This window comes from Bombus terrestris, chromosome 17, assembly GCF_910591885.1.
Source record: "Bombus terrestris chromosome 17, iyBomTerr1.2, whole genome shotgun sequence".
NCBI classification, from domain to species: Eukaryota; Metazoa; Arthropoda; class Insecta; order Hymenoptera; family Apidae; genus Bombus; species Bombus terrestris.
The window spans coordinates 8748323-8769473 of record NC_063285.1 but is presented as its reverse complement, the minus strand read 5'-3'; the positions used below and the strand labels follow the sequence as shown (position 1 = coordinate 8769473).

General features: G+C 32.7%; 1 protein-coding gene and 2 long non-coding RNA genes across 4 annotated transcripts; 1 reads left to right on the top strand and 2 right to left on the bottom strand.

The window, feature by feature from the left end:
• Positions 1–11: 11 nt before the first annotated feature.
• On the bottom strand, positions 12–4872 carry LOC100646970 (glucose dehydrogenase [FAD, quinone]-like). 2 transcript variants are annotated; one of them, XM_003402019.3, is made up of 4 exons: positions 4561–4872; positions 3884–4054; positions 1982–3479; positions 12–1730 (listed from the first exon to the last, which is right to left on the bottom strand). In XM_003402019.3, the coding sequence occupies exons 1-4, from the start codon at positions 4742–4744 to the stop codon at positions 1721–1723; spliced, it is 1863 nt and encodes a 620-aa protein (XP_003402067.2). In that variant the 5' UTR covers positions 4745–4872; the 3' UTR covers positions 12–1720. The 2 variants fall into 2 exon arrangements, with proteins under 2 accessions (XP_003402067.2, XP_048269622.1); XM_048413665.1 differs by having other exon boundaries at positions 4691–4774.
• A 247-nt stretch (positions 4873–5119) lies between these two features.
• LOC125386664 lies at positions 5120–5829 on the top strand. The gene is made up of 2 exons (XR_007227012.1): positions 5120–5703; positions 5764–5829. It is a non-coding gene; the product is annotated as an uncharacterized LOC125386664 (long non-coding RNA).
• A 200-nt stretch (positions 5830–6029) lies between these two features.
• Positions 6030–8454, bottom strand: LOC125386663. The gene is made up of 5 exons (XR_007227011.1): positions 8305–8454; positions 6873–6994; positions 6726–6795; positions 6350–6648; positions 6030–6248 (listed from the first exon to the last, which is right to left on the bottom strand). It is a non-coding gene; the product is annotated as an uncharacterized LOC125386663 (long non-coding RNA).
• Between the last annotated feature and the right edge of the window lie 12697 nt (positions 8455–21151).

The following is a 21151-nucleotide window of genomic DNA, read 5'->3' as shown; positions in this document are numbered from 1 at the left end:
ACCTAGGACTCCACTTAAACACACAACTGACATGGAAACAACATACTAAATCGATTATAGACAAAATACGGATAAGAAGAGAACAGATGTACTGGCCGACTAGTCGAAACTGGAAAATAAACAGAGCATAAAATATAAACTAAAAATCTACAAAACTATAATAAAATCAATACGGACGTACCGCTATGGAGGACAGCAGCAATGAGCCACATAAATAAACTAGAGTCGTTACAATCGATGATACTGAGAACAATAGTCAAAAATGAAATCGACAGGTACAGAGAAAAATACAAGGAAAGAACGGCAACACATCCAAATCGAAATTCTCAAAAAAAAGAAAACTAAAGAGAAAACATCCCACTAACCTTGCTAAAGAAATAAAATAGTCATACTCGAAGATGGTATCCCGCTGGGGATAGCCAACCACATGTTATTTAGTAATTAAGTTAGAAAAATTTACCAAATGTCCAGTTGGGCAAATTGTAAAATACAAATTAAAAACAATCTGTACTCTTTATCACCGCAATTATAACACCTTTTATCCTTCACTACATTTTCAGATGGTCTGTATTTCTTGTTGTTTCCGGTTTTGACCGGCTTCGCAGTCGACTTTTGTTCATTGTAAATAACTAATCTTTTCCTTAGCCCCTTGACTGACGTAGTGCCGTATAGTATAGACTTGTTACTCTATTTGTCTATTATTATTTATTATTAGTTTATGATATATTCTACCGCATGACTAGCTATTTCGAGCATGCGGTACATGTAAACCAGGTATGCTTCATCGTTTCTCTTGTTTGTTTTCTCGAGTCTCTGGTGTACTTGCCAACTATTAATTTTCTTTGAGAATTCTTTGGTGGTGGATATTAAACGTGTTGTTTCAAACGATGAAACGAGTTAATACTTGATATGGTCAGATGTATTTAAAATCGTCATAAGTATTGAATACAGAGTTGGTCGTCGTTCGCTCAATGTTACTTGATATACGGATACTATGTAATGATGAATACTCACTATTGAATACTGATTACTAAATACTCGCTATTGTATACTGATTACTGAATACTCACTACTGAATACCGATTATTGATTCTACTAGAGAGCGTATTTCGTTTATTTATACTGGTCGGGGGAGTACCGTCGAGGGATGACTCATGTGCCGCTACACTTTTATTAGTCCTCGCTTCAACTCATGCCAAGCCCTAGGATGGCAGTCGAAACTCGAAAATATTCTTGCTGATCCTTTCAATAGTTTTCTCGCAGAAATTACCTTCTGTGCTTCTGGCCACATGCACGTGTTTGCAATTTCTTCGAACGACTCGAATCATCGATCGACTTTTGTCACCACTAAATGCTTTTAATGCGTCCTCGACGTCCTGAAAACTAAATATTGAACCAACATGTGCTTTTTGATAGTATTTGTCACGATGCTGCTGCGAATCTCGCATGTTTCTCTTGCATTCTCTTACGCGCGGACCATCCTCTTCGACAATCCTGACAACACTCCTTCTCAACTAGCGACTGCCTGTTAATTCCTCTTTCTCCCTTAAGCATCCCTTTGTCTTTCCTCATAGCTCCACCACGTACATGTTCCGCAACCGTCCGCATCCATGGTTACATAAGCCTTTCTTCCGCGTAACTAGTCGATTGAAGGATCAACGACGCATTGATAGGCCGCTCGGCCCATTGAAGTTTCCAGACCCTTTTGACCTGTCGGCACTTAAGCTTTCCTGCAACATGGTTTACCGTTCAACGATATTTCATAGGCAATCTGTCCATGATACTACACTTAGGTTCAGAATTCCAACGACAATGTAAGAAATGAACCAGAAGACATAAAAGTATGTAACAGGTAAAGTCGTACAACTCCTACTTCCTGAAGTGTTTGTTCCTTGATAAGTTCGTAACGCAATATAGAATGTCCACTATGTAATAATCAGTAGCAGCAGCTTTAAGTTAATTTACAAGAACAGCTACTCACTCTGTATCCTTTTTCATCAACCATTCCTCTTTTATCATATCGGAACCCTTCTCTGCGATCATGATAATCGGGGCATTGGGATTACCACTGACTATGTTTGGCATAATCGAGCCGTCTATGACTCGAAGTCCGGTGACTCCGTGAACTCGAAGCCGAGGGTCTACTACAGCTGTTGGATCCGAATTAGGCCCCATCTTGCAAGTACCCACTGGATGATATAGAGACGTGGCATAGAATCTGATCGCGCACTTCCAGTATGGATCGGTATACATAGGAATATTTTTGCAGCCAGGAAATGGATCCGGTATAAATTTGCTTCCATAACGTTTAAATGATGCAGTTTTACTCATCTCGACCGCAAATTTAATTCCTTCTACCAATGTCGCCACATCTTCCGGGTTTTCGAAGTAGTTGGGATAAATTAGCGGATAATGGAAGGGATTGTTGCTTTGAAGTTTGATAACACCTCTACTTTTCGGTCTCACAAGCGTAGGAAGCACGGTCCACAACTCGCTACCGACGTACTTCGCATATAGAGTTTCGAAGAATTCTGAGGACAGACCGTGAAGACTTTTAAAAATTTTGCCGCCGTCGGTGTTCTGACCCAATGACGCAAAATGCAGTTGTATGTCTGGGAAATCGTCCGAGGCATTCGCGTATTTAGTATTGATAAAAGCTAGGCCTTCGACTCCTCCTAAGAGAGTAAATGGACCGGTTCCGAATAAGGCGTATTCTATCAGATATCGAATATCATACAACTGGCTCTGTACCAACGATATTTCTTCATTCAGCAAGAATAGATTGCCTCCCGCAAATACGTGATCTTGAAGATTATGACCCACACTTAAATTTTGAATCACTGGTATGTCGTGTTCCGCTAAGTGTTCTCCAGGTCCTATTCCGGACAACATCATTAACTGAGGACTGTTGATAGATCCTGCGGAAACTATCACCTCCTTGTTGGCAAGAACGCGCTGCGCCCTTTCGTCCTTAATGAACTCTACACCGTAAGCCCTCTTTGATGACGGATCTATTAAAATTTTCGTAACATGTGCGTACATAGCGACGTGTAAATTCTTACGCGCGCTTGCCGGACGCAGGAAGGCCATCCCCGTGGAACACCGCCTCCCCTGTCTAACGGTCCCTTGAGGAAACATAAAGCCAGTTTGCCGTTCTCCATTAACGTCTCTATTCTCGTAACCCATTTCTCGTCCTGCTTGAAGGAACGTCTCGCCCAGTGGACTGTGCCATTGTGATTCGTCGACAGTTAGGTAACCTCCCGTCGAATGATACGGAGTATTGGAGTAGTTCTGATTCCGATTGTCTTCCGATTTTTTGAAATAGGTTAAGACGTCCTTGTAGGACCATCCTGGATTGCCTAGTTGTTCCCAGATGTCGTAATCTTTTTTGTTACCACGAATATAGAGCATGTAATTTATCACGCTACTGCCTCCGATCACTTTGCCACGTGGCCACAAGCAACGACCCTCCTCCATCGCTATAGACAGAATTTGCTATTAAGTACATGAAAGGCGATGTGAATAATTCGTAATCGATTATTAATGTTGGTTGCTGATTGATTTGCGTTTATATCCCTTCGCGTTCGACGATAAGATCATTTGTCGGTTAACGTTTGTGGATTACTACGTAAATGTACATAAACATTCTATATATACATCAGTATAATTCAAACAATATTAGTTAAACTAAATAGATCTATACAATTATTTAACTATTTAAGCAAAAATCTGTATTAATCTTGCTAACGATATATGTATGTTTCTATTAATATTGAAAACGAAAATTTCTCCTCACTCATATAGACGTATTGGGTAATTCTGGTATTAATATTTACTAGGATGTAAAGTTATGCATGCGCTAGTATCATTAGATATTAATCACCTCTACAGTACTTTGTACCGGGTTCCGTTGTGTATTTCCAGTCGATCTCTGTGAGCTGCAGATTGGGGGCAGTAATCGGAATATCATATATAAAGCTTCCATCGCCACCTGCTTCCAAGAGGAGTACGTTCCAGTCTTCTATTTCGGACAACCGACTCGCTACCACGGCTCCTAAAATCGTGTAAATTGGCAGAACATTATGGAACATAAGTAGGGAAACATCATTTTACTTAAATATTAGAAATACTTTTATTTCAAAAATTTGTGTTTAATATCAAATCATCGAGGAAGGAAAAATATTTAGTCCATACCACAAAATGGATTTCGTGATAAACTTAAAATATGTTGCAATAATATATAGTTTATACGATATTTATAATATAATACATATTTAAAACGTATTACAAAATAAACTTAAATTACGTTTATATGCAACAACATAATACGTCATTAATATACTATACAAGAGATAGAGCGACTAAAGGAAAGGTGCATTGATTAGTCATTGATTAGTTATGCATTGCTTCAGATATGTGTATTATTAGATTTATGTGTTACTCTATTATATGGATACTAAAGAGCTCTTTCTTGCGCGCAAACTCACAAGTACGCGCTTTTTTCTCCTTTTTTATTTCATTTATGGTGTAATGTTCTATTGATATTATGAAAAAAGGTACCTGCAGAGCCACCGCCTATGACTATGAAATCGTAAGACGACGATAGTGATTCGGAAGAAAGATTCTCCGAGGAATAATTAACAATCGAAGATATGCAGTATATCGACATGCTTAGAAGAAAGGAAATCACCGATCTGGCTAGGTGTGATTGAATTCCTCCCAGAATATTGCAGATGACATCCATTTTATACGTCTCCGATCTTCTTTACGAAACTGTAACATTAAGATATGATAGGTTACCAATTATCTTTGATAAACTTCTGCCAGTACCCACTTGCGGTAATTTCGCGTGTATACCCACTGACACACAATAAATTCTCTTCAAATGCGTAACAATATATACTACTATGTTTGGGATAGTTCTCGCATATAATGTCATCAGTACTAGAAAGTTAGAATTTCTTAGACTTATAAACGTATCAAGCTATAAATGTATAAAGATATAAATAATTAAAAGAGGCAAAAGCATAAAGAGAAATAGAATTTTATATGTAATAAAACGTGCATGATATCTGTGCGTAACAAACAATTAGTAATATGCACATTTGGGTGATGTTAGCGCATCTTTACATTAGTATCTATAGGATATATATAAGAAAAATATATCGAGACGATTTCGATTCAACTTATATTTAGTTCTCCAAAAAATTGTTCCTGCAAAATTGATCCCCTTCCTTATAAAGAGAAATATCATGATTTTGACAAGTAGAAATGTACTATAGCTGGTAAGTCATGGAAATTAGATCTATAAATATCTACAATTTAATACGAAAGCAGTGAATGTATCGAAGAAACTCGTTGGGCAGCATCCATATGGAAGCTGCTAAGCATTCGGTAATATCGAACATAATGATACGTAAATCTTTACCCGGGCATGATACATTTTTTACGCTAATTTAATTTGAAAGATATATTTATTAATTTATTTATTTGTTTATTATAGTTATTTACTGATATCTAGTTGTTATTTATCGGTTTACCTTTCTCCAACACATAGTAGCAGAATAAATATTCTTTTATGGTAATTATTCCGTAACAGGTACACATCACCGATTTGAATAACATTGAAACACAGTTTCAAGGTGGACATTCTAACCAATATTTTTCTATACCTGTTAACGCCGCTTGGCCTTGGTTTCCAAGGTATTGACAAAAATAGTCAATTACATTTAAGTTATGATAATACTTCCTACTTCCTTCCAGGTGAGCACATTTTCAAATAGACCGAATTAAACAGAACTCACTAGTGTGAGAGATAACTATTTTTAATATTATACGAATACGAAAAAGAAGTTGATTACTGGCTTATGGATTGGGCAATATTAATAACGGATGCCATAAAATAATATTCGATAAACTGACTGATGAATGGAATGCTGCACTTAATACCGACCTTCAATTAGTCGAAAGTGTCGCATATATACCTTTATTTATTGAGAAATTGTTTACAGAGTAAAAGCCTGTAAAATGAATTATTAAATAAAACATATTAAACATAAATTTCTTTGTACCTTGAAAACTAATGTCGAGTGACCGGTGTATGTAGATGCAGTAAAAAGTTGTCCAGAACGTTTGTTTTGATGAAATGTTTCGGTATCATCCAAATTGATGAGTAGTATCCTATTCTAAACAATTCTCTATTTGACATGCACACAAATGGCCAATAAAACTATCAGATATTAGAAAACCTATAACATATACGTGAATGTTATATCTTACGATATAGAAGATCAGAAATAATGGAAAAATCGAATCTTAGCGAAAATGCTGAGATTTTGAGAATACGTACGTGGATTGAACCTCAAACGTAAGAGAGTACACCGACCAAAGGCAAAGCAAGGAGACAAATGCTGCTTTGCCAGCGATCCCTTGAATTCTCAATTCTAATTAACTATTCTGTTTTTATTCATCATTTATCTTATTATCATCTGTTTTATTTATAATTTATATGTAATAAAGGACATATAAATATGCATCAACTAAATATATGCGTGCTTCTTATTTAGGATATATATGCGTTGGAAGTGATTCACATGGAAATAAATCAGTCAAGTATGCGCTAAGAAATATACTGCTCACAAATATCAGCTACAAAATACAACTATTAGTTAAAATAACTCTACATAACGGTTGTATTAAAGAATGTGTTGAATAAATTATGTTACATTTTGAGGAATTCTCCGGATGTGTACTATTTAATTTTGCTATACCTCATAATGTTGCAAATACTTGTACCTGAAAATCAGACAAAGTATGGAGTATAATTGTATCACTTGCTTTTAATGTTTCTGTCTACAGTTTTCGTCACTTACTTTTAACTGTGTTCTCGAGTTCATCAGTGGAAATCGTTCGCGTTCTAGCTTCTGTTAAGTAAATACAAATTGACCGTATCGGCGGAGAGTTGTTTCCAAAATACTTTTATGATGGTAATTGCCTGTGAATACGAAATGAGCACAGCTATAACATAGCTGTCATAAATGTTATTTTTTACAAATTGGCCATGTTGAGATATTATTAGATACCGTAATAATTCTTATAATTTTAACAATCTTTCGGCAAGAGTAAGAGATTTCAAGATTAACTTAATTTTTAGGGTGCAGTACTGTAGCATTTTATTTCAAATACACTTAATAAAAAAGATTAAGGGAGTATCCTGAATTAGAATTTTCTAAAACAGCGTCCTTTTATGATTTTTTTTTTTTTTTTTTTTTAGAAGGAAAAGAAAGAAATAAAGTTATTGAATTTTGAGATATGGTTTTATATATATTTAAGGAATACAAACAAATTTTCTTTAAAGTAAAAAGATATTATAACAGATTTCTAAGCCTATTTTATGGGATGCAGTTTTCAATCGGTGGGAAAGATCCACCTCCTAATTGTTGACTGAAACAAAAAACCAAAAAAGGATTAAATTATTATATATTTTTCTTCTCGATGAACTAAAAAAGTTCGTTAAAAAGTTTATTTAAATAATTGTAATAGCTCCTTAAAGTTTATTTTTTCTTTTTATAAAACACATTTTTTCTATAACCTGCCAAAATTTATAATTTCACACTATTTTTCGCCTTTTTTGTTAGTTCATCGAGAAGAAAAATATATAATAATTTAAGCCTCCTTTGGTTTTTTGTCTTTGTCAAGACTTACGAGGTGGATCTTTCCCAATGATTGAAAACTGCAGCCCATGAAAGAGGCTTAGGAATCTGTTATATTTTTGTTACTTCAAAAAAATCTTTTTTGTATTCGTTAAATATATACAAAATCATACCTCAAAATTCAATAACTTCATTTCTTTCTTTCCCTTCTAAAAAAAATCACAAAAAGACGCTGTTTTAGAACATTCTATTTAAGGACACCCCCTGAAGTAATAGGGCGGTCGTTTGAGAATTACTGTATATTACTAATTTTCCGAGCTACACAAATTGGAATTAAAAATAACAGAAAGAGCTAACATTTCATGCTTCGATAAACAATCACAATATACATACACAATACGCAATATACATCGATAAACAAAACACAAGTTTCCTCACAAAACTTAAAAAACACGAGGACTGTCATGTGACCTCGATGTTAATGTAATCAAGTAGGCAAGTCAATTCAAATTCATTCCAGAATCTAATTGAACGTTTGTGAGACTATGTTAAACGTCAATTATAAAGAAGTTATTTTATAAAGAAAATGCAATTACTACGACAAATTAAAAAATATAGTCTGAAATGTCGGCTGAGTTTCGCACTTGTTTACCATTAATCGCATCAATGCCGCGCTGATTCAATGTAGTCGTTCCGAACGCAAAATTATGTAGTACATCTGTGAAAGGCAGTAATGTGACTGTTTGCTTCACGCAAGTTGCGTCGCTCAACTTGCTTCGTGTCGTCATGTGACGTATATCACCTGCCACATAATGATATTTGCTACTTTAGCAGTCTTGCTAACACATCACCATTAGACTTCACGTTTAGTAATACAAAACCGGTAAAAGTCAAAATTGACGGATTTCAAACTCCGAAATGAAATACCTCAAAAACCATAGCATTAATTTTAGTCATTTTGCATCGTAAATTAATCATTTCATCCAAAGAAATTATGCATAAAATTACATTCTCCTAAGCTTTCTGATTTTTGCAATCTGTATATAGTATGTCTATCTCTACGGAAACCGTCAAATTAATGACTTTGCCGATTTCATAAACAATCCGTATATGTTTGCTTTGTTTGTAAAAGTTTCAGTTATTGTAAACAGTCTCCGCTTACTGTAAGTATTTATAATAGCATAACTGAATTTGGGAACAATATTTTTTTATATTGATCAATCCCCTTTTTCTAGTAATCATACTAGTAAATCTGAGAGATTTAATCAGATATTGATCAAAACTGTTAACATCCATGAAGATTGTTCCAGAGATACCGCCGAAGAAGACCAGTATGATAACAAAGATGATACTAATTCATTTAAACCAAGGTGAAACTGACAGTGAAAGTTCCGGAATACACTGAATGTGGGGAAATACGCTCCTGATCAAAAAGATAGTCCAAGTGGGCTATCTTTGATTTCTCAATAACACGTGTAATGTTTCTCGTCTGTAACGTATAATAAAAAAAAACCAACGTGTAGTGAAAAAAGCAAATTCTTGAACTAAAGCAGCAACAGTTATCAGTGGGAAAAAGAAAATAGACAACGTCAGTGATTCGACGACAAATGGGAGGATGAAGCGTGATGGTTTTTACCAGGATTGACAAGTGTCAAGTTCATCAATGGGAGAATGAATAATGTTCGATACATCAATTTAATCAAAGAACAAATAAATAATCATGTAGTACGCATTTCTGAATCCGATTACATCTTTTAACAAGATAATGCATCTGTACACACATCAAAATTGTTCCAATCATATTTTAATGAAAATAATATATATGTTTTGTCATGGCCTGCACGTTCCCGGGTCTATAATATTATTGAAAATTGCTGGGCAGAACTTGTTTACGGCGTATACGCGAATGGAAAGCAGTATCACATATACAAGAATTTGAGGTGTATAGCTCGTAATAGGTGCCGCTTGTGTATAAGATTTCTATCTTCATTTGGGTTGGGAGAATGTTCTTCCAACCATCCGGACCACTCCCTTCTATTCCTCTAGAAATCGTGAAAACACGACTATGAATGCCGGGATTCGAACCTGGGACTGGAATGTTCGCAAACAACTACGCTACTCATAGCGAATCAATTTTGAAACGTTTAGATATTCTCTTTTTTCTCTGCCGTCTTCAAAATGGCTAAGATAAATTCTAAAAATTCTGAAATACTGAAATACATTAACAATATCTTGTTTATTAATTTTTCATTTAAATCTGTCACAAATGCAACATACTTGATGTCATAATTAATTATGTGAGTCTTGATTGCTATTGTGTAAAGTAGTAAGCGAATTGAAGTATTGCGTGAATATTTTTCAGGTGCATCAGTTATATGTATGTGTATATATTGAATTACACATGGTGAGGTTAACTGATAGAGAAACCAGTGGATTGTAATAGAAAGATGTATTGAAATAAGTGTAGTATATGGTAAGTGTAAGTATAAGTACAAAAATGATAAATGAGCGAAACGCAATACTCAGGCAACAACTACAACAAATTACAATTATGCTACAACTACTTACAAACATGTTAAGTAAAAAATAGAAATGGACACGCTGAAAGTAGCAGCTTAGAACTGCAATGATATAGAACAACAGACCCTCGAAACTAAAACATTTCTGTATGACAATAATATCGTGAGGAAAGTATATAAAATATGTACAGTATCTTGTATAAATATACAAGAATATCTCCCCACGTGTTACCTAGCTCTTCGTCTAAAACGAAAGTCGGTTCTCTAGCTATCTGCAATTCTACGGGTGCCGAACATGTTCTGAACGCGTTCGTAGCTTCGACGATCGACATACCACGCAGTCTACGTCTACAAGCTTGAATGAGCTCTTCAGCAATTCAAAACTACTTCGATTTGACTGCTACACCATTTGCATTCATCTTCGAAATCACGCTCGAAGATACGAAGGAACCTTTCGACGTTTCACCGTCGCCTTTCTGACGTACTCGTGTTAGGTCTTGTTTGTCCGCCTGTTCGCACGATACTCTGTAAATCCTACGAAAACCTCATCGCATCCGTTCGTGTTGTCTCCATCCGACGCTACCGCGATTAATATGGGCGCTCCAATTTTCACATTCCGATCCGCTCGCATTAAAGTTATGAGATGGATAGGAAGTGATAGGTACCAAAGAAACACTCAGAAATGTTTAAACAATATGTTTATATATAATGCTCGCTTTCGACACTCTACGTAGAGGTCCCGACTACAATTGACGATTCGCGCTTCTCGGTTACATCTCGAACGATACCGATCGAGTTAAGATAGCGACTGAGCAGAGTGCGCGCTATAAGTTAAGATAATGACTGCTCAAGGTACGTCGAGAAATTGTGTTTTCTCTGACGATGATGCTGCGGAGGAAAACTGTGATTGGTGTATCTGAGGATACGAGATCGCAGGATTCGTTACAGAAAGTTTTCGTTCGGAAAGTGAGGGAAATGGTCGTCGCTGTTAATGGGATAAATACTAGGTTGATACGTAAGGAAGGATGCTAACTGCCCTGGAGTAAGTTACTAGCAAACATCACATACATAGTCAAATTAGTCAGGAACACGTTCAAGCAACCATCGTTACGATACAAACTAATAGCAATTACTTCCAGATGTCAGCAGTACATGCACCACTGCAACACAAAATGACATTACAAAAATAGGAAGACTATTTTCAATCCTTAGGTGACATATACATTGCACGGGGAGACTTCAATGCAAATCACGCGCTATGGGGCTCAAAAATTAACATATCTTGAGGTAGAATACTAAAAATATATTTAGTAATCTCAACATATTATCCACAGGGAGACCAACATATTGGTCGACAGATCTAAACCAAATACCTGATTTGTTTGATTTTTCAGTTATAAAGAGGCTAAACAATTTAAAAATAACACCCAGTCTTGAGCTTAGTTGATCATACACTGATATTAATAGAATATATAAGTAAGCCAATACTCTACAATAATCCAGAGTCGCTTTGCAATAAAACCACCAAATGGTAAAGATTTAAAGAACTAATTGAGAGCAAAATCAACTGCAGTATTGCACTAAAAACAATAGTAACAACAGTAAAACGTAATGTCATTCGGGCGAAGATGCGTAAAATACTAGTAATCCAACTAACAAACATTACACCATACCTGATACAATACCACAAGAAATTAGAATCATAATCGATTTTACCATTCTAATCAATGGTAAGCTCTTCCCTTAAAAACAATACGTTTAATCACAATGATATTCAATACAATTGTAAGAATGCATAAGTTCCAACTTCCTCTACTCCCTACTCACTCTGTATCCTATTTCATCAACCATTCCTCTTTTATCATATCGGAACCCTTCTCCGCGATCATGATAATCGGGGCATTGGGATTACCATTGACTATGCCTGGCATAATCGAGCCGTGTATGATTCGAAGTCCGGTGACTCCGTAAACTCGAAGCCGAGGGTCTACTACAGCTGTTGGATCCGAATTAGGCCCCATCTTGCAAGCACCCACTGGACTCTGCCATTGTGATTCGTCGACAGTTAAGTAACCTCTCGTCGAATGATACGGAGTCTTGGTATAGTTCTGATTCCGATTGTCTTCCGATTTTTTGAAATAAGTTAAGACGTCCTTGTAGGACCATCCTGGATTGCCTAGTTGTTCCCAGATGTTGTAATCTTTTTTGTTACCACGAATATATAGCATGTGATTTATTACGCTACTGCCTCCGATCTCTTTGCTACGTGGCCATAGGCAACGACCATCCTCCATCGCTGTAGATAAAAATTGGGGTTAAAGTTCATGGAAGACGATGCGAATAGTTCCTAATCGATTATTAATGTTGGTTGGTGATTGATCTAAGTTTATATCTCTTTGCATTCGATGATGAGATCATTTGCCGGTTAACGTCCGTGAGTTACTACGTAAATTTACATAAATACTCTATATATAGATCAGTATAATTCAAACAATATTAGTTAATCTAAATAGGTCTGTACAATTATTTAACTATTTAAGCAAAAATCTGTATTAATCTTGCTAACAATATATGTATGTTTCTATTAATATTGAAAACGAAAATTTCCCCTCACTCATATAGACGTATTGGGTAATTCTAGTATTAATATTTATTAGGATGTAAAGTTATGCATACGCTAGAATCATTAGATATGAATCACCTCTACAGTACTTTGTACCGGGTTCCGTCTTGTATTTTCAGTAAATCGCTATGAGCTTCAAATTGGCGGCAGTAACAGGAAAATCATATATAATGCTTCTATCGCCACCTGCTTCCAAGAAGAGTACATTCCAGTCTTCTATGTCGGACAACCGGCTCGCTACCACGGCTCCTATGATCATGTAAATTGATAGGAAATTATAGAACATAAGTAAGAATACGTCAATCCACTTAAATGTTAGAAGTCCTTTTATTTCAAAAATTTGTCGTTTAGTATCAAATCATCGAGAAACGAAAAATATTTAGTCCATACTAAAAAACGGATTTCGTGATAAACCTAAAATATGTTGCAATAACATATAATTTATACGATATTTATAATGTAAAAAATAATTAGAACGTATTACAAAATAAACGTTAAATTATGTTTACATGCAACAACGTACCACGTCATTAATATACTGTACAAGAGATGGAGTAGCTAAAGGAAAGGTACATTGGATAGTCATTGAATAGTTATGCATTGGTCGAGATATGTGTATTATTAGATTTCTGTGTGCATACGATATAACGTATAACGTTGTATAGTATTACGAAATACCGTATAACGTTATATACAATAACGAAATAACGTATAGCGTGATACACTATTACAAAATAACGTACAACGATATATAGCCTTACGATATAACGCATAACGTTGTATAGTATCACGATATACCGTATAACGTTATATAATATTACGAAATAACCTATAACGTTATATAGCATTACGATATAACGCATATCGCAGTATACTATAACGATATAACGTATAACGTTATATACTATTACAATATAACGTCTAAAGTTATGTAGTATTACGATATAACGTACAACGTTGTATACTATTACGATATAACGTATAACGTAAAGTAGTATACCGTTACAACGTATAACGTTATATACTGTTAGGACATAACGTATAACGTTGTATAGTAATACGATATAACGTATAACGTTATATACCATAACGATATAACGTATAACGTTATGTACAATTACAAAATAACGTATAACGTTGTATACAATTACGATATAACGTATAACGTTCTATACAATTACGATATAACGTATAACGTTATGTGGTATACCGTTACAACGTATAACGTTATATACTATTGCGATACAACGTATAACGTTATATACTATTACGATATAACGTATAACGTTGTAGACTATTACGATATAACGTATAACGTCATGTAGTATACCGTTACAACGTATAACGTAGTATACTATTACGATATAACGTATAACGTTATGTAGTATCCCGTTACAGCGTATAACGATATATACTACTACGATATAACGTATAACGTTATATACTATTACGATATAACGTATAACGTTATATACTAATACAAAATAACGTATAACGTTATATAGCATTATGATACAACGTATAACGTTATATACTATCACGATATAACGTGTAACGTTATATACCATAACGATATAACGTATAACGTTATATACTATTACAAAATAACGTATAACGTTATATAGCATTACGATACAACGTATAACGTTGTATACTATTACGATATAACGTATAACGTTGTAAACTATTACGATAAAACGTATAACGCTGTATTCTATTACGATATAACGTATAACCTTATGTAGTATACCGTTACAACGTATAACGTTATATACTATTATGATATAACGTATAACGTTGTATAGTATTACGATATAACGTATAACGTTGCATACTATTACGATATAACGTATTCCGTTACAACGTATAACGTTATATACTATTACGATATATCGTATAACGTTATGTGCTATTACGATATAACGTATAACGTTGTATACTATTACGATATAACGTATAACGCTATGTAGTACACCGTTACAACGTATAACGTTATGTACTATTACGATATAACGTATAACGTTGTATATTATTGCGATATAACGTATAACGTTATATAATAATACAAAATAACGCGTAACGATATATAGCATTACGATATAACGTATAACGTCATATAATACAGCGATATACCGTGTAACGTTATATACTATTACGAAGTAAAGTATAACGTTATATAGCATTACGATATAACGTATAACGTTATATACTATTACGATATAACGTATATCGCTGTATACAATTACGATGTAACATATAACGTTATGTAGTATAAGGATACAACATATAACATTATACTATTAGGATATAACGTATAACGTTGTATGGTATTGCTATATACCGTATAACGTTATATAATATTACGATATAACGAATTACGTTGTATACTATTACGATATAACGCATAGCGTTATGTAGTATACCGTTACAACGTATAACGTTATGTAGTATATCGTTACAACGTATAACGTTATATACAATTAGGATATAACTTATAACGCTGTATAGTATTTCGATATAGCGTATTACGTTATATACTATAACGACATAACGTATAACGTTATGTACTATTTCAAAATAACGTATAACGTTATACAGCATAACGATATAATGTATAACGTTGTATACTATTACGATATAACGTATAACGTTATATACTATTAGGATATAACGCATAACGTTGTATAGTATTACGATATAACGTATAACGTTGTATACTGTTACGATATAACGTATAAGGATATATAGCATACCGTTACAACGTATAACGTTATATACTATTACGATATAACGTATAACGTTGTATACTATTACGATATTACGTATAACGTTATGTAGTATACCGTTAGAACGTATAACGTTATATACTATTACGATATAACGTATATACTATTATATACTATTACGATATAACGTATAGCGTTGTATACTATTACGATGTAACGTATAACGTTATGTAGTATACCGTTACAGCGTATACTGTTATATACTATTAGGATATAACGTATAACGTCGTATAGTATTACGATATAACTTATAACGCTGTATACTACTACGATATAACGTATAACGATATGCAGTATACCGTTACAACTTATAACGTTATTTACTATTACGATAGAAGGCATAACGTTATATACTATTACGATACACCGTATAACGTTATATAGTATTATTATATAACGTATAACGTTGTGTAGTATTCCGTTACAACGTATAACGTTGTATAGTATTACGATATACCGTATAACGTTATTTAGTATAACGATATAGCGTATATCGTTATATACTATTACAAAATTACGTATAACGTTGTATAGCATTACGATAAAACGTATAACGTAGTATACTATTACGATATAACGTATAACGTTATGTAGTATGCCGTTACAACGTATAACGTTGTATACTATTACGATGTAACGTATAACGTTATGTAGTATACCGTTACAGCGTATACTGTTATATACTATTAGGATATAACGTATAACGTTGTATAGTATTACGATATAACTTATAACGCTGTATACTACTACGATATAACGTATAACGATATGCAGTATACCGTTACAACTTATAACGTTATTTACTATTACGATAGAAGGCATAACGTTATATACTATTACGATATAACGTATAACGTTATATAATATTACGATTTAACGTACATCGTTATATACTATTACGATGTAACGTATAACGTTATGTAGAATACTGTTACAACGTATAACGTTATGTACTATTAGAATATAACGTATAACGTTGTATAGTATTACGATATACCGTATAACGTTATATAGTATAACGATATAGCGTATATCGTTATATACTATTACAAAATTACGTATAACGTTGTATAGCATTACGATAAAACGTGTAACGTAGTATACTATTACGATATAACGTATAACGTTATGTAGTATGCCGTTACAACGTATAACGTTGTATACTATTACGATATAACGTATAACGTTATATACTATTACGATATAACGCATAACGTTGTATAGTATTACGATATTCCGTATAACATTATATACTATAACGATATAACGTATAACGTTATATACTATTAGGATGTAACGTGTAACCTTATATAGTATTATTATATAACGTGTAACGGTATATACTATTAAGATATAACGTATGCCGTTGTATACTATTACGTATAACGTTATGTAGTATACCGTTACAACCTATAACGTTATATACTATTACGATGTAATCTGTAACCTTATATAGTATTATTATATAACGTGTAACGTTATATACTATTACGATATAACGTATGCCGTTGTATACTATTACGATATAACGTATAACGTTATATACTATTACGAAATAACGCATAACGTTATATAGCATTACGATATAACGTATAACGTTGTATACTATTACGATATAACATATAACGTTAAGTAGTATACCGTTACAACATATAACGTTACATACTATTACGATGTAACGTGTAACCTTATATAGTATTATTATATAACGTGTAACGTTATATACTATTACGATATAACGTATATCGTTATATAGTATTACGATATAACGTATAACGTTATGAAGTATACCGTTACAACGTACAATGTTATATACTATTACGATACACCGTATAACGTTATATAGTATTATTATATAACGTATAACGTTGTGTAGTATTCCGTTACAACGTATAACGTTGTATAGTATTACGATATACCGTATAACGTTATATAGTATAACGATATAGCGTATATCGTTATATACTATTACAAAATTACGTATAACGTTGTATAGCATTACGATAAAACGTATAACGTAGTATACTATTACGATATAACGTATAACGTTATGTAGTATGCCGTTACAACGTATAACGTTGTATACTATTACGATGTAACGTATAACGTTATGTAGTATACCGTTACAGCGTATACTGTTATATACTATTAGGATATAACGTACAACGTTGTATAGTATTACGATATAACTTATAACGCTGTATACTACTACGATATAACGTATAACGATATGCAGTATACCGTTACAACTTAAAACGTTATTTACTATTACGATAGAAGGCATAACGTTATATACTATTACGATATAACGTATAACGTTATACAATATTACGATTTAACGTACATCGTTATATACTATTACGATGTAACGTATAACGTTGTGTAGAATACTGTTACAACGTATAACGTTATATACTATTAGAATATAACGTATAACGTTGTATAGTATTACGATATACCGTATAACGTTATATAGTATAACGATATAGCGTATATCGTTATATACTATTACAAAATTACGTATAACGTTGTATAGCATTACGATAAAACGTATAACGTAGTATACTATTACGATATAACGTATAACGTTATGTAGTATGCCGTTACAACGTATAACGTTGTATACTATTACGATATAACGTATAACGTTATATACTATTACGATATAACGCATAACGTTGTATAGAATTACGATATTCCGTATAACATTATATACTATAACGATATAACGTATAACGTTATATACTATTAGGATGTAACGTGTAACCTTATATAGTATTATTACATAACGTGTAACGGTATATACTATTATGATATAACGTATGCCGTTGTATACTATTACGATATAACGTATAACGTTATGTAGTATACCGTTACAACCTATAACGTTATATACTATTACGATGTAATCTGTAACCTTATATAGCATTATAATACAACGTACAACGTTGTATACTATTACGATATAACGTATAACGTTATATACCATAACGATATAGCGTATAACGTTATATACTATTACAAAATAACGTATAACGTTATATAGCATTACGATACAACGTATAACGTTGTATACTATTACGATATAACGTATAACGTTGTAAACTATTACGATAAAACGTATAACGCTGTATTCTATTACGATATAACGTATAACGTTATGAAGTATACCGTTACAACGTACAACGTTATATACTATTACGATACACCCTATAACGTTATATAGTATTATTATATAACGTATAACGTTGTGTAGTATTCCGTTACAACGTATAATGTTGTATAGTATTACGATATACCGTATAACGTTATATAGTATAACGATATAGCGTATATCGTTATATACTATTACCAAATTACGTATAACGTTGTATAGCATTACGATAAAACGTATAACGTAGTATACTATTACGATATAACGTATAACGTTATGTAGTATGCCGTTACAACGTATAACGTTGTATACTATTACGATATAACGTATAACGTTGTATATTATTGTGATATAACGTATAACGTTATATAATAATACAAAATAACGCGTAACGATATATAGCATTACGATATAACGTATAACGTCATATAATACAGCGATATACCGTGTAACGTTATATACTATTACGAAGTAACGTATAACGTTATATAGCATTACGATATAACGTATAACGTTATATACTATTACGATATAACGTATATCGCTGTATACAATTACGATGTAACATATAACGTTATGTAGTATAAGGTAACAACATATAACATTATACTATTAGGATATAACGTATAACGTTGTATGGTATTGCTATATACCGTATAACGTTATACAATATTACGATATAACGAATTACGTTGTATACTATTACGATATAACGCATAGCGTTATGTAGTATACCGTTACAACGTATAACGTTATGTAGTATATCGTTACAACGTATAACGTTATATACAATTAGGATATAACTTATAACGCTGTATAGTATTTCGATATAGCGTATTACGTTATATACTATAACGACATAACGTATAAGGTTATGTACTATTTCAAAATAACGTATAACGTTATACAGCATAACGATATAATGTATAACGTTGTATACTATTACGATATAACGTATAACGTTATATACTATTAGGATATAACGCATAACGTTGTATAGTATTACGATATAACGTATAATATTATATACTATAACGATATAACGTATGACGTTATATACTATTGCAATATAACGTATAACGTTATATAGCATTACGATATAACGTATAACGTTGTATACTATTACGATATAACTTATAACGTTATATACTATAACGATATAACGTATAACGTTATATACTATAACAAAATAACATATACCGTTATGTAGTATTACGATAAAACGTATAACGATGTATACTATTACGATACAACGTGTAACGTTATGTAGTATACCGTTACAACGTATAACGTTATATACTACTACGATATAACGTATATACTATTATATACTATTACGATATAACGTATAGCGTTGTATACTATTACGATGTAACGTATAACGTTATGTAGTATACAGTTACAGCGTATACTGTTATATACTATTAGGATATAACGTATAACATTGTATAGTATTACGATATAACTTATAACGCTGTATACTACTACGATATAACGCATAGCGTTATGTAGTATACCGTTACAACGTATAACGTTATGTAGTATATCGTTACAACGTATAACGTTATATACAATTAGGATATAACTTATAACGCTGTATAGTATTTCGATATAGCGTATTACGTTATATACTATAACGACATAACGTATAAGGTTATGTACTATTTCAAAATAACGTATAACGTTATACAGCATAACGATATAATGTATAACGTTGTATACTATTACGATATAACGTATAACGTTATATACTATTAGGATATAACGCATAACGTTGTATAGTATTACGATATAACGTATAATATTATATACTATAACGATATAACGTATGACGTTATATACTATTGCAATATAACGTATAACGTTATATAGCATTACGATATAACGTATAACGTTGTATACTATTACGATATAACGTATAACGTTATATACTATAACGATATAACGTATAACGTTATATACTATAACAAAATAACATATACCGTTATGTAGTATTACGATAAAACGTATAACGATGTATACTATTACGATACAACGTGTAACGTTATGTAGTATACCGTTACAACGTATAACGTTATATACTACTACGATATAACGTATATACTATTATATACTATTACGATATAACGTATAGCGTTGTATACTATTACGATGTAACGTATAACGTTATGTAGTATACCGTTACAGCGTATACTGATATATACTATTAGGATATAACGTATAACGTTGTATAGTATTACGATATAACTTATAACGCTGTATACTACTACGATATAACGTATAACGATATGCAGTATACCGTTACAACTTATAACGTTATTTACTATTACGATAGAAGGCATAACGTTATATACTATTACGATATAACGTATAACGTTATATAATATTACGATATAACGTACATCGTTATATACTAT

Coding starts and splice junctions, on each gene's coding strand:
- LOC100646970 (XM_003402019.3), bottom strand. CDS start 4,744: ATGGATGTCATCTGCAATATTCTGGGAGGAATTCAATCACACCTAGCC. Junction 4,055..4,560: donor CATAGGCGGTGGCTCTGCAG/GTACCTTTTTTC, acceptor ACACGATTTTAG/GAGCCGTGGTAGCGAGTCGG. Junction 3,480..3,883: donor CGGTACAAAGTACTGTAGAG/GTGATTAATATC, acceptor TTCTGTCTATAG/CGATGGAGGAGGGTCGTTGC.